The sequence below is a fragment of the Oncorhynchus masou genome, chromosome 2 (genome assembly GCF_036934945.1).
Source record: "Oncorhynchus masou masou isolate Uvic2021 chromosome 2, UVic_Omas_1.1, whole genome shotgun sequence".
Lineage (NCBI taxonomy): Eukaryota > Metazoa > Chordata > Actinopteri > Salmoniformes > Salmonidae > Oncorhynchus > Oncorhynchus masou.
In genome coordinates, this window is record NC_088213.1 from 31,999,242 (window position 1) to 32,013,418 (window position 14,177).

The 14,177-nt window shown below is 44.8% G+C and overlaps 3 protein-coding genes across 5 annotated transcripts; 2 read left to right on the forward strand and 1 right to left on the reverse strand.

Annotated features, from left to right (window-relative positions):
* The first annotated feature begins 373 nt into the window (after nt 1–373).
* On the forward strand, nt 374–7,264 carry LOC135558771 (uncharacterized). 3 transcript variants are annotated; one of them, XM_064992897.1, is made up of 14 exons: nt 374–497; nt 1,070–1,205; nt 1,828–1,952; nt 2,135–2,225; nt 2,350–2,429; nt 2,697–2,741; nt 3,189–3,235; nt 3,329–3,504; nt 3,587–3,665; nt 3,762–3,941; nt 4,057–4,170; nt 4,303–4,850; nt 4,969–5,045; nt 6,868–7,264. In XM_064992897.1, the coding sequence occupies exons 2-14, from the start codon at nt 1,089–1,091 to the stop codon at nt 6,971–6,973; spliced, it is 1,785 nt and encodes a 594-aa protein (XP_064848969.1). In that variant the 5' UTR covers nt 374–497; nt 1,070–1,088; the 3' UTR covers nt 6,974–7,264. The 3 variants fall into 3 exon arrangements, with proteins under 3 accessions (XP_064848969.1, XP_064848980.1, XP_064848960.1); XM_064992908.1 differs by having other exon boundaries at nt 375–497; nt 3,759–3,920; XM_064992888.1 differs by having other exon boundaries at nt 376–497; nt 3,759–3,941.
* A 116-nt stretch (nt 7,265–7,380) lies between these two features.
* Nucleotides 7,381–8,256, reverse strand: LOC135552945 (C5a anaphylatoxin chemotactic receptor 1-like). The gene has a single exon (XM_064984905.1). The coding sequence runs from the start codon at nt 8,254–8,256 to the stop codon at nt 7,381–7,383; it is 876 nt and encodes a 291-aa protein (XP_064840977.1).
* A 1,235-nt stretch (nt 8,257–9,491) lies between these two features.
* LOC135558782 (cleavage and polyadenylation specificity factor subunit 5-like) lies at nt 9,492–13,931 on the forward strand. Its single transcript, XM_064992920.1, has 7 exons — nt 9,492–9,769; nt 12,158–12,358; nt 12,476–12,539; nt 12,900–12,989; nt 13,091–13,166; nt 13,249–13,363; nt 13,481–13,931. The coding sequence occupies exons 1-7, from the start codon at nt 9,645–9,647 to the stop codon at nt 13,500–13,502; spliced, it is 693 nt and encodes a 230-aa protein (XP_064848992.1). The 5' UTR covers nt 9,492–9,644; the 3' UTR covers nt 13,503–13,931.
* The last annotated feature ends 246 nt before the right edge of the window (nt 13,932–14,177 follow it).

Consider the following 14,177-nt stretch of genomic DNA (forward strand, 5'->3'; position numbering starts at 1 on the left):
TCCTCAATGACACACCTTGAGGGAAGGAAATGATTGGATTGATGAAGGTAATATGTGGTAGCAGAACACATATCTGGCCATCACCTGTCTCCAAGGACAAATTGTCAAGGGCAGAAGAAGGGGAGCAATTACACAAGGAGATGTTGCTCCCGGTACTCCTATAGGCATAATTCCTTAATCTCCTTTCTTTTTTAAGGGTAGATGAAGGGAGTGTACAGGTGTTCTCCATAAGTACTTTAATACAGACATTTTAGAAAAGGGGTCATGAATGGACAAGGAAAGGAATATAACGTGTGCGAGCGCACGCACGCGTGTGCAGTGGGACAGGACACATTTTGGTATCGAAATGGCGTGAACAGTGTTTCCCATGATAGGGGACTGCAGTGGGAACCATTTGCTGTGGAAAGGTTCACCAACGGAACGTAAATAAAGTAACACTCAGTGGAACCGCTACATTTAACCAGGCTCAAAAGTGGTTGTCGTTGTTTTACTATCAGGTGAGTTGCAATATCTATTTGCCTCTGATCCCAAATGTAATAGTATAAATCTGAACGACATGACGACCTAGGGCAGTGGTTCCCAACCGGGGGGTACATGGCCTATCCACAGGGGGTACGTAAGTAGACTCCTGAGACCATAGGCCTACTGGTCAAATACTTCAGGGGTACTCCGGGCAGAGCAAAATTCAGTTGGTGGCACAGTAACTGAAAAAGGTTATAAACCACTGACCAAGGGGGGTCTACAGTAGCTAGCTAACGTTAGGTGTAGGCAGCTAAGTTTGCGGTCACACGAGTAGGAGGAAGACCTCGCCGTACAGTTCACAACAAAGCTCGATATGGATATGACCTATTCTATTAGCTAGGCCTAGTTCTAATTGATCTTAGTTTAGTTTGTAAACTAGTTATGTGTGGAAAGGTTAGTACCATGAGAGCCTTTTCACTGCAATGTTTAGCCAGCTAATACATCCACAATTGTGTATGGATATTATAGTCACCACACCAGTTAGTGTAACAGGTAACTAGATATTATACTGCAACTCTCAACTTATTCTGTACATGCCTGTCTCCAGTGTTTTAGGGTGTGTGGCCATGACTCGGGGTAGGAGAACTAAGTTGGAGCCCTGGATAGAGCAGGTCATCCTGAGTTATGGCACAGAGCCAGAGGAGGAGAAGAAGAACACTCTGATGAAAGCGCATGTTGTGGGGGTAATGAGGCATCTAGTACATACACTTCATGCAAGGCCTGTGTTCCAAGTTTAGAAGGTGTGCGTGCGTGTGTGTGTGTGTGTGTGTGTGCGCGCAAGAGGGCACTTATTTTACACACATTTTTTTGTGTGTATTTTTTACCCTTTTTTTCTCCCCAATTTCATGGTATCCAATTTTTAGTAGTTACAGTCTTGTCTCATCGCTGCAATTCCCGTACAGACTCGGGAGAGGCGAAGGTCGAGAGCCATGAGTCCTCTGAAACACAACCCAACCAAGCCACACTGCTTCTTGACACAATGCCCATCCAACCCGGAAGCCAGCCGCACCAATGTGTCGGAGGAAACACCGTACACCTGGCGACCGTGTGCACTGCACCCGGCCCGCCACAGCAGTCGCTAGTGCGAGATGAGACAAGGATATCCCTGCCGGCCAAACCCTCCATAACCCAGATGATGCTGGACCAATTGTGCGCTGCCCCATGGGCCTCCCGGTCGCAGCTGGGTGCGACAGAGCCTGGACTCGAACCCATAATCTCTAGTGTCACAGCTAGCACTGCGATGCAGTGCCTTAGACCACTGCGCCACTCGGGAGGCTGCACACACCTTTCTGTCTCTCTCTGTAGGTTGGCCGGATGTCAGAGTCCCAGGCCCGGCAGACTGAGGGTTTGACAACGTTGCTGTTCCTCTCTGATGGAGTGGTGCACATCCCCGCCATACTGACCCAGGACGCCTGGGAGACTCTTCAGGAGTGAGTTAACATTTAGGACAAGCCAAGGGGCCTATGAGATCGTAATAAATGACATGTATGTCATTTATAAACCATATCTTGTTAAGCCCAGTACAAATCTAACAGCCAACATAAAGAGAAACAAGATGAGACAAAACATATTAAGATAATATGCTTTTCCATCTATCTGTATCCTCTGGCAGGCAGGAGGACCGTGAGTGCTTCTCCAGTCTCATTAATTCCACAGTGTGTGTGTTTTCATACACACTGAAGTTCAACATGGACTCTGAACAGGTGCGTGTGAATGATCCTATGATACTGGTACTAGTAGTCCTTTGGTCTTAGAGAGACAGTTCATGTTCTTTAGTCTTTACCACTCATATTTTATTTTACTCTAAATGTGTCCTCATCTCCTCAGACAAAGAGCCAGTTTTACTTATCGGTTGGTGAGCTGACCACCACATCAGCTGGGGCTGCTAAAGACAACACCCCTTGCTGGTAAGAGACGCACATCCTGGCCTCTAAATCCAGACACATACACACCACAGGAGGTTGGTAGCACCTGAATTGGGGAGAACAGGCTCATTCTTTTGACTGGAGTGGATTGAGTGAAGTGCTAACAAATGCATAAACACATGGATTCCAGGTCTTTGATGCCATTCCATTTGCTCCGTTTCAGCCATTATTATGAGCCGTTCTCTCCTCACGATCCTCCTGTTCTACACACATTAAATGTAGTGACTCTCCAACTGGCTTTTGTTTCAGCACATCGCTCAACTCAGTCAGACAAAGGATCTGTACAACATGGAGGTGAGCATGGGGTGTGTGTATTTATTATTTATTTTAATTAACTAGGTAAGTCAGTTAAGAACAAATTCTTATTTACAATGACGGCCTACCAAAAGTCAAAAGGCCTCCTGCGGGGATGGGTCTGGGATTAAAAATAAAAAAACATAGGAGAAAACACATCACGACGAGAGACAACAAAACATTACATAAAGAGAGACCTAAGACAACAACATAGCATGGCAGCAACACATGACAACACAGCATGGTAGCAACAAAACATGGAAGCAGCACAACATGGTAGCAGAACAAAACAGGATACAAACATTATTGGGCACAGACAACAGCACAAAGGGCAAGAAGGTAGAGACACGTGTCTGTGTTTGCTAATTTTTTGTTGTTGCGTATAATACATGTGTACATTACGTTGTATATTGTATTTGTTGATAATGTGTTTTCTTTTATCCCCAGATCCCTGCTTGCTCAGGATTCTGTCCAAACTCAGAACACCCAGTCTGGTACGGAACTATATACACTCTGCACTACATTGATGATTTGTATCCTTATTGTTTGCCACACCTGTGTATATGACTGTGTTTCCTGTCTCCTAGAGTTCAGTCTGTCAGAGCTGCTGGGGGAGTGGCAGCATGACTGGCGCCAGTCTCTGTTGAAGGATGTGATGGAACTCCTGAGGACGCCCACAAACCCCCCCTCCCCACAGGCCTCAACCTCCAATGCCCTCACACACACTGGCACCAGATGGGCTATTGAAAGGTTCAGATATAAGGTGTGTGTGTGACCAACCTATTAAATGTAAGAAAACAGTAGGAAATCTGCAACTTTACAAGAAGATTGTTGTTTTTTCCTAGGGGGAGGATACTTTCAATGTCCCTGTGTCTCACCTACACATCCCAGACAATCTGAGTCAGAAACTGCACTCACCCTCAGGTAACATTTAAGGGTGTCTCACCATCTCTCTCACTCCTGAAAATCATCTATACCTGTTCTGTCTTTCTGAACTGACCGTTGTGTTTTATTTAGAAGACAACAGTGAAACGCAGAGTGGACTGGTCCCTCCATCTGAAGACAGACCGACAGACCCACCAGAGACAGATCAACCAATCGTTGCTGCTGACAGCAGGCAGACTGACAGGCCAGTGCCTCTGGAGAGAAGACATCCTGCCCATGAGCCCACACTTTCTCGTGACTTATGTTTGTTAACTGGTCCGTGCTGTAGATTAAGTATTTGTTATCAGTTACTGCAAGCTGAAGTATGCTGCTACCACAATAGAGCCCAGTGTGTGTACAAATATCTCTATTTTTCTCTCCCTCTCTCCAGAGGAGAGTATGGATGGCGAGGTGGTGTCAGGGATGACCGGAGGAGCAGTGGCGAGCCCATGGGACATGTTTGCACCAGCAGCAGAGCTGCTCAGGACCTCTTCTGCATCTGATGGTGTGCTCCTTTCCTTTTAACTTTTTAATCATTCAACCTTTACACACACACACACACACCATACCATGCACATTTATCTTTGTGCCGTACTACAGATATTATGACTTCTGTCTCTCATTGGTTCCCTGACAGAATCCATCACCTCGGAGCCCCTCCCCCTCAAGAAGAGCCAGTCTCTGCTTGACTCCACTCCACAACCAGTCACTCTTGCAACATTTCCCCTGGCAACCAGCACCCAGGTGCCATCCCTGACCCCTGGGGCCACCCAAAGGTCAGGCGAGCGCTCCCTTCCTCCTTATCAAAAACCAGGCCCCTCCCACAGCCTACTCTCCTCCAGTGGCTCCTCCTCCACTGTGAGTCTATCTACAAAGAACCAACACTCTGGCATGAAGCTCCACCACGGTAGCTCAACCACAGCACATCAACTTACAATCACAGAGCAGCAAGATCAGGTGGAGGAAGAGGAGGATGTTGTGAAGAGGTGGTGTAGTAAGGCTAAGAGGAAGAGTTCCGTGCAGACCTCCGAGGATAATGATATCACCTTGGAGGAGGAAGATATGCAGAAGAAACGCAGCCCGCCCTCCTGGATGTTTGAAACTCAGGATATTCCCAGGATTGGGGAGGGAAGCAGCTGCAATCAGAACGCAGTTGCAGCAATAGCCCCCCAGAGGGCCTCCAATGTAAGGGCGACCAGTTTTAAACCAAGAAATAGGATTTATATTGACCATTTAGTGGAATTTTGAACCTGTCCATTTTGTTAGATTGGTGTGAAGTAAATTCTCTGTCTTGCTCTCTCAGGTTCACAGTGATGGCACTTTGTTCTCATATTCTTATCAGCTGTGTGGCCACATTTCGAAGGATTTAAGCCATTTAAAGTGAGTAAACCGTGTGTACCGTGCCTTCGGAAAGTATTCCGACCCCATGGCTTTTTCCACATTTTGTTACTTTACAGCCTTATTCTAAAAGAGATTTTTTTTAAATGAAATCCTCAGCAGCAATCTACACACAATACCCCATAATGACAATATGAAAACAGGTTTTTAGATATTTTTGCAAATGTATAAAAAAAACAGAAATACGTAAGTATTCAGACCATTTGCTTTGAGACTCGAAATTGAGCTCAGGTGCACCCTGTTTCCATTGATCATCCTTGAGACATTAAGTCTACCTGTGGTAAATTCAATTGATTGGACATGATTTGGAAAGGCACACACCTGTCTCTATAAGGTCCCACAGTTGACAGTGCATGTCAGATGAAAAACCAAGCCATGAAGTCAAAGGAATTGTCAGTAGATTGTCCACATTGACTCAGTACCCCCTGTATATAGCCTTGTTATTATTATGTAATTTTCTTGTTACTTTTTTATTTTATTTAGTAACTATTTTCTAAACTCTATTTCTTGAACTGTGTTGTTGGTTAAGGGCTTGTAAGTAAGCATTTCACGGTAAAGTCTACACCTGTTGTATTCGGAGCATGTAACACATTTTTTTAAATTTCATTTAGAGCTCAGAGACAGGATTGTGTAGAGGCACAGATCTGTGGAAGGGTACCAAAACATTTCTGCAGCATTGAATGTCCCCAAGAACACAGTGGCCTCTATCATTCTTAAATGGAAGCAGTTTGGAACCACCAAGACTTCCTAGAGCTGGCGGCCTGGCCAAACTGAGCAATCGGGGGATAAGGGCCTTGGTCAGGGAGGTGACCAAGAACCCGATGGTCACTCTGACTGGGCACTAGAGTTCCTCTGTGGAGATAGTTGTCCTTCTGGAAGGTTCTCCTATCTCTACAGCACTCCACCAATCAGGCCTTTATGGTAGTGGCCAGACGAAAGCCACTCCTCAGTAAAAGGCATATGACAGCCCGCTTGGAGTTTTCCAAGAAGCACCTAAAGACTAAGACCATGAGAAACAAGATTATTTGGTCTGGTGAAACCAAGATTGACCTCTTTGTCCTGAATGCCAAGTGTCACTTCTGGAGGAAACCTGGCACCATCCCTACGGTGAAGCATGGTGGTGGCAGCATCATGCTGTGGGAATGTTTTTCAGCTACAAGGACTGGGAGACTAGTCAGGATCGATGAAAAGATGAACGGAGCAAAGGACAGCGAGATCCTTGATGAAAACCTGCTCCAGACCGTTCAGGACCTCAGACTGGGTAAAAGGTTCACCTTCCAACAGGACAACGACCCTAAGCACACAGCCAAGACAGCAGTGGCTTTGGGACAAGTCTCTGAATGTCCTTGAGTGGCCCAGCCAGAGCCTGGACTTGAACCAGATTGAACATCTCTGGAGAGACCTGAAAATAGCTGTGCAGCAACGCTCCCCATCGAACCTGACAGAGCTTGAGGATATGCAGAGAAGAATGGGAGAAACTCCCCAAATAGAGGTGTGCCAAGCTTGTAGCGCCATACCCAAGAAGACTCAAGGCTGTAATCACTGCCAAAGGTTCTTTAACAAAGTACTGAGTAATGGGTCTGAATACTTATGTAAATGTATATTTCTAAAATCCTGTTTTTGCTTTGTCATTATGGGATATTGTGTGTAGAATGATGAGGGGAAAAAACAATTTAATCAATTTTAGAATAAGGCTGTAACCTACCAAAATGTGGAAAAAGTCAAGGGGTCTAAATACTTTCTGAAGGCACTGTATATGTGTACAATGTGTAACTGTGTGTGTCTGTCCGTACGTATCCTGCAGGATTCCTGATGGCATGTTGCACTGGGCTGTACGGTACCTGGTCCCTTCCATGCAGACGGAGGTTGTCAAGGATACACAGCTGCGACCCCAGACTCACCCCAGTTGACAACCTGAGGTCATCACCCCCATCTTGTGTTGAATCCATAGTGTACAGAGGCAGCTTTGTTTTTTATGAATCTCTATTGTTATGTTTATGTAACATTCTGAATATTGATACATTAGTAATTGAATTGGCAACACTATTGTGAAGCAGGCAAATGTGAATTTATCAACAGCAAGATAATTTCATTGTCAGTTACACAGATGTTCTTTCCTTAATTTGACATTTGAATAACACACATGCACTTATTTCCTTATGCAAACATTCACTGGCTGCTATAATAAAATACAAATCATATCAGATGTCCTCTATAATAATTTTTGCAAAATATAAGCACAACAAAAATAGTCACAGGTACATAATGCTTGTACATAGTGCTTTAAACAATTATATCTACTCAATGGAAGCCAGTGTCATGTGCTGGTGGGGTGGGGGCTTGCCCTGGGGATTCCTGAAGAGGCGAAGGCATAGAGGAAAGGGTTGAGGCAGCTGTTGATGATGGTGAAACCCATGAGGATACTCCAGGCTGAGTCACACACATTCTCCACAACCTCATTCTGCACGGCCAAGTTCACCAGGGCCAGCAGGTTGAACAGGTGCAGCGGAGTCCAGAAGCAGAAGAAGGACACAACGATGCAGGTGACCAGCTTGGTCAGCCTCCGCTGCCTGAACAGGGCCGCCTGGCTCACCCTCTTGTGGAGGTAGAAGTAGGATGTCACCAGGATGCAGCAGGGAACTACAAACCCCAGCAGCGTTTGGACAAGTAGGATGGCCATTTCTTGTCTGAGGTTCTGGTAGTGCGAGCTGCAGAATTGGCGGTTGTCGTATGTCTTGACGTCAAGGACAGAGAAGGCGGGAGAGGCAATGAACCCTGCCAGCCCCCACAGGGACAGGAGGAGTGCCTCTTCCCCCATACGGCCCAACCGCGCCCAGCTGTGGGGGTACAGCACCTGGATGTAGCGCTGCACACTCAGCAGGGTGATGGTTAGCACACTACCATTCAGGCTGCAATAGATCAGAAAGAAGAGCAGCTTGCAGGCGGCAGAGCCCAAATCCCAGTTCCTCAGAAGGTTGTTAATCACTAGAGGCAGGCACAGCAAGACCATCAGGTCACACAGTGCCAGGTTCAGCATCAGACGCATGTTGAAGTTCCCACTCTCAAATTTCCGCCCCACGACAATCAGAACCACCACATTCCCAGGAATTCCCACCATGCAACAGAAGCCCATGATCACGCTGGGCATCACGCGGGTCATGTGCCAGTACGGATAGGACTCTGGCTGCTGCATGGGGCTGAACTGTCCAGACTATTAAAATCCACAGAGAATGCTGGTTAGAAACTCAACAGGGATGTCTCACTACCTCTGTCTGGCTGGGCTGACTGAGACACACTAAGCTCTGAGTCGTTCCCCAGATTGGCTTAACTACTGGTGGTAGTGATGATATGCTGTGAACAAAGAGTACCTGTGTATGCCTCTGGGCTGGGCCTGTTTTGAATATACAACATGTGTACAGCTCTGTGTTATGTGAAGGTAACAGCCTACCAACATGACACACTCGTGTATAGCCTCCTGACCCATGAGAGTTACAGGGAAACCTCAACAGAGGCCCATAACACCCTCACAAACTTTTGTCACCGCCTGGTATGGCAACTGCACCGCCCGCAACCGCAGGGCTCTTCAGAGAGTGGTGTGGTCTGTCCAACGCATCACCGGGGGCAAACTACGTGCCTTCCAGGACACCTACAGCACCAGACGTCAAAGGAAGGCCAAAAAGATCATCAAGAACATCAACCACCCGAGCCACGGCCTGTTCCCGCCACTATCATCCAGAAGGCGAGTCAATACAGGTGCATCAAAGCTCGGACTGAGAAACTGAATAACAGCTTATATCTCAAGGCCATCAGACTGTTAAACAGCCATCATTAGCCGACTTTCACCCGGTTACGTAACCCTGCACCATAGAGGCTGGGTTACGTAACTGGGCTGGCCACTTTAATAATGTTTACATACTGCATTACTCATCTCATAATTTATATACTGTATTATATTCTACTGTATTTGCCTCTTTAAATAAAGGTGAATTGTATTTTTTTATTTTTTTGTCAGTGCCACCTGGACATTGCTCAATGTAATATTCATATATTTCTTAATTTCATTATTTTACTTTTAGATGAGTGTGTATTGTTGTGAACTGTTACATACTACTGCACTGTTGGAGCTAGGAACATAACCACCCGCAATAACATCTGCTAAATATGTGAATTTGATCAATACAATTAGATTTGATGGAGGAAAGTGCTTTTATTGATGAACCATCATGACCTTATCCATGCAGGGTTATAGTTTTTACATTTAACACAACCTTTGGGTTATGTTTGACAAGGGCAAAGCAATTGGATAGAGTTCGACCACCTCAGAATTTAGTCTCTTAGGTAAGATTTTCATCTACAGGAGCTACTTTATTACTGGTTATTACACTCCAGCACGATAGGTGGTGGTACTGCCGAAGTATAGCTACTGCATCAAACACGGAACAGGAAAAGGAGAAAGGGAGAAGACAATTTGCGCATGGTTACGTCCTTCCATTTTTCTTTGTTATTGTTATAATACATGTTTTGCATTGCATTTCTACCAGAGGATTTTAGAGTTAGATTTTGTTTAGTGGTATTGTAGCAATGTCGAGTGTGCCTGCTCCGAATCGCTCATCCGCCGGCTGGCCGCGCGGGGTCAGTCAGTTCGGCGGGAACAAATACATGAGCGCGCCTGCAAAACCACTCAGCCTGGAGAGAACCATTAATTTGTGAGTAACAGGATGAAGGGGGGACGAGGATTGGTTTCTAACTTCATATTATGTGTGTATGTATCGTGGTTATGCAAAGACTCCTAAAATACCAGTCTCATTCAATTGTATGGAAAAATTAATGGATTGCAAGCTTTGCAGTAGCCAAAATCCGACTAAAGTTAGACGTTGGTTACATTAGTCGGAACACGGCTATGACACGATCAGGTTAGCACAGAGTTGGCGAGAGATATGGCTCGGAAAATTGACCTCAATCCCAGTTATTCCAACAAATCGAGAATATTTTTTTAATGACTGCTAGTTTTTTCGTCAGTATCCTAGGCTAATGCTATAGCAGCCCATTGGATTCCATGAAACGTTTAATCCTAGCCGAAGATGGTGGCTAAATAGGAACCCTAACAAACGATCTTGTCTGTGTAAGTGGGCGTTTCATCTCTCGCGTGAGCATGCGTCCCCCCGTGAGCTCATGCCTCTATAATAAAAAATATATTTTTATAAACTGGGTAGCTCAGGTCCTGAATGCTGATTGGCTGACAGGCATGGTATATCAGACTGTATACCACGGGTATGACAACATTTATTTTTACTACTCTAATTACGTTGGTAACCAGTTTATAATAGCAATAAGGCACCTCCGGTGATATATGGTTTTGTGATATATGGCCAATATACCACGGCTACGGGTTGTGTCCAGGCACTCCATGTTGCATCGTACGAAAGAACAACCATACCACCCCCTCAGGCCTTAATGCTTAAATAACTAACCCAAGATAGTTAATCTGTGTCATTTACAGTGGTAGTAAATTAAGCATTGTGAGCAGAATTATATGTAATTATATATAAGTACAAGCTAGCGAGATCTTCTTCTTTAGGATTTGATTGTCAGATCGCATCCAACTTTTTGGTGCATACACCACCACCTATTGTACTGCTGTGAGACCATTCACGGCCTTCCTACATTAAATTCTTGATACAGTAGTGGAAAATTGCCCCTCCTACTATTTGCCCTATAATAATAACTCCATCCCATTCCACTATTTAACCCTATCTAATCCTACTCCAGACCACGGGTCAGAACACTACCACTCAATACCCGCTAGTGAGATCCTATTGGCACGTTGTAGCAGGTATTTGCATATTTCCGTTAGGGAACGCCTACTCTGAAGTGCGTGTGTGCAATAACTCAATTCACTCGTGCACTCCTAAACAACACCACCTTTAGAAACTTTCGAAAAGGGTTAAATCTACAAAATGCAGTCCACTCTGTTACAGATTATAGTTTTGGAAACAGAAAATATTAAGTTCAAGATCAAATGTATTAAGATCAAATGTTTAATCGATGAGAAAATTTGCAGAATGTCTGCCAAAATCCATCTCACTCCATCTTCTCCCACTGCCAGCCACTGGGCTTCCTCTCATCACCATATTTGGTAGTGAGTGGAAATGCCAACCAGATGCTTCACATTTACGTCAGGTGAAATATCTGGCTTGTTCTGTTGGCTCATTCTTCTGTCTTTGAGCTAGCTTTGGTCTACTTATTGTTCCCTCCCTTTCACTCCACCTGTCCCGCCCAGAAAACATTTGCCAGTGAGATGTCTCGCCCTGGGGCACCCACGGGACGGGGGCAATAAGTAAACCAGAGTGGCCCCGCCCAGATCCAGAAAAAATTAGAGAGTGGGGTGTCTTGCTTTCTCTACTGTCTCTGGCGTAGTGTTGGGGTGGGCAACTACTGGAAGTGTTGTCGAATCTAGTGGACTGCTATAGCATTAGCTAGCCTAGCATGCTGACGAAAAAACTAGCAGTATTTAAATCTCGATTTGTCATTTAGGATGATGATACCATTAGTAGTACGCTGCCATCTCCCATTCCTGGATTGAGGTACGTTTTCCGAGCAGTATTTTGAGCCGGCTCTGCTCTGTCCTGATCGTTGCATAGCCACCTTCCGACTAGAGAGAGAATGTGATGAACGTCTATCTGGATTCTGGCTAGATTGCAACTGGCTCTGTCCTATTTGACAGCCAAAGTTTGTGACATAAAAATGATGATGAATCGATAGTCTATTTCCTGTAGATGCATCCTCATTCAAAAGCTATATAGTGTGTGTTCGTGGGGGGGTGACTGGGTAGCAGTGAAGATTGCTGAGGGGGGGACGATTCATAACAATGGCTGGAAGGAACGGAGCGATAAGTATGGCATCGAACACATGGAAACTGTGTGTTTGACGTATTTCATTCCATTCCACCGATTCCGCTCCAGCCATTACCACAAGCCCTTCCTCCCCAATTAAGGTGCCACCAATCGCCTGTTCTGGGTAGTGTGTGCATGTTATTAGAGGCATGCTATGGGATGTGCAGCCTTAAAAATGGTATTCATGACATTGTGTTTCAGATACCCTCTCACCAACTACACATTTGGGACCAAGGAGCCTCTGTATGAGAAGGACAGTTCAGTGGCAGCACGGTTCCAGAGGATGAGGGAGGAGTTTGACAAGCTGGGCATGCGGAGGGCAGTGGAGGGAGTGCTTATTGTCCATGAGCACAGGTTGCCCCATGTACTGCTGTTGCAGCTGGGAACCACCTTCTTCAAACTGTAAGCACTACCACCAAGCACAGCCTGCAGGAGTTACACCAACAGTCTGTTTGTTGTTAAAGTGTGCATGCGTGTTTGTATGGTTCTCTTATAGGGTTGTCTGTATTTCTCTTGCAGGCCAGGTGGAGAGCTGTGTCCGGGGGAGGATGAGGTGGATGGGCTGAAACGCCTGATGACAGAGGTATGATACACATAGCTAATTAGCACAGGTGGCAGCCTATGTCTGCCGTAAACAAGCGCTGTAACATGGAGATATGGTCTTGTGGGAACACAAGCCTAACCCTATAAAGGTGTGTAGTAATTTACAGTTTGAAAATATATATATTTTTTTTATTATTTTTTAGCTGATATGAAAGATGCATTCTTTATGCTTCCAAAACAGTACTGCAAGTGATGTGTGTTAATATTTAGAGAAAGTGTCAGGGGCTCTTAACAAAATGCTAGTTTGCAGTAGTTTGCATCTACCAGTGGGGTAGCATTCTCTAAGATCCTGCAGGAAGCCTTGATGCCATAGTGATTGTCTTTACTGTGTCTTTGTCAGATCCTGGGCCGGCAGGACGGGGTGAAGCAGGATTGGGTGATCGATGACTCCATCGGAAACTGGTGGCGCCCCAACTTTGAACCCCCACAGGTGAGCACATCCCCAACACACAGTGTAGTTTACACTGAAATGTATCGGGGAGGAGATATTGAGCCTACAGTAAATATTTGTGTTTGTCTGTTCTGCTGCAGTATCCCTACATTCCAGCCCACATCACTAAACCCAAGGAGCATAAAAAACTCTTCCTGGTTCAACTGCAGGAAAAAGGTAAGTTCCCCTTAGCTAGTCAAAATCTGTTCTACATACTCTACACACATAATCTTGAGTGATATTTGCTTCTGTGTCTCAGCTCTGTTTGCAGTCCCAAAGAACTACAAACTGGTGGCAGCCCCTCTGTTTGAGCTTTATGACAACGCCCCCGGCTATGGGCCAATCATATCCAGCCTACCGCAACTACTAAGCAGGTAGTGTGTGTTGTATATTGTGTATTAAGCAATTTTGTGTGTGTGTGTGTGTTAGAATGAGTGTATAAAGGGTGTGTGAGCTCAGGTATGCTGTATATTCATATTTATTTCCTGTAGGTTCAACTTTATCTACAACTAAATGGTATGATAATGGGCACAGTGGCTAGCTGTCTCTGTGAGTGCAGCCAATTATGGGTGAAATGAAGACATGGAGGTGAAGTAAAACAATGTGGGGAAATCCAAATAAGGCTACTCACCTCTGGCTTCCCGGTAAGGCTGAACAAAAAACCCACCACCTCAAGAGAAGGGACTGTAAATGTGCTGTTTACAATGATGGAAGAAAATACACTGTCAGAATTTTTGTTTGGATCTTATATTTTGTTTGGATTTCTTATATGATTAAACTGCAACCCAGTGTCTCAAGAATCAGATTTTATGCTCTTGCAGCAGAATACATTTGTTTGATTAAAGTAACAACAGCATTGAGTTTCCTGTTGTGTTTTAACCTGTATTACTGTCATGCTATTTCATTTTCTTTAAAATAAATAAATGAGTCTTATCATTTAGACTTGGTCTCTTATAACAAGTGTGTTGATGACCTCTTGGTTTTGATGTATTGTTTTCACTATAGTATATATAAAATTTCTTTATGATGTCATTTGGAATCAATGTCAACTTTCACTGCTATATTGACATAAGGAAGTAGGTGGCTGCAAAATGAAGTAGGTGGCTGCAAGTGCTTTACTTTTTAACTCTTGACAAAAGAGATGCTAGTTCTAGGTCCCAAGAAACAAAGAGATCTGCTGTCGGATCT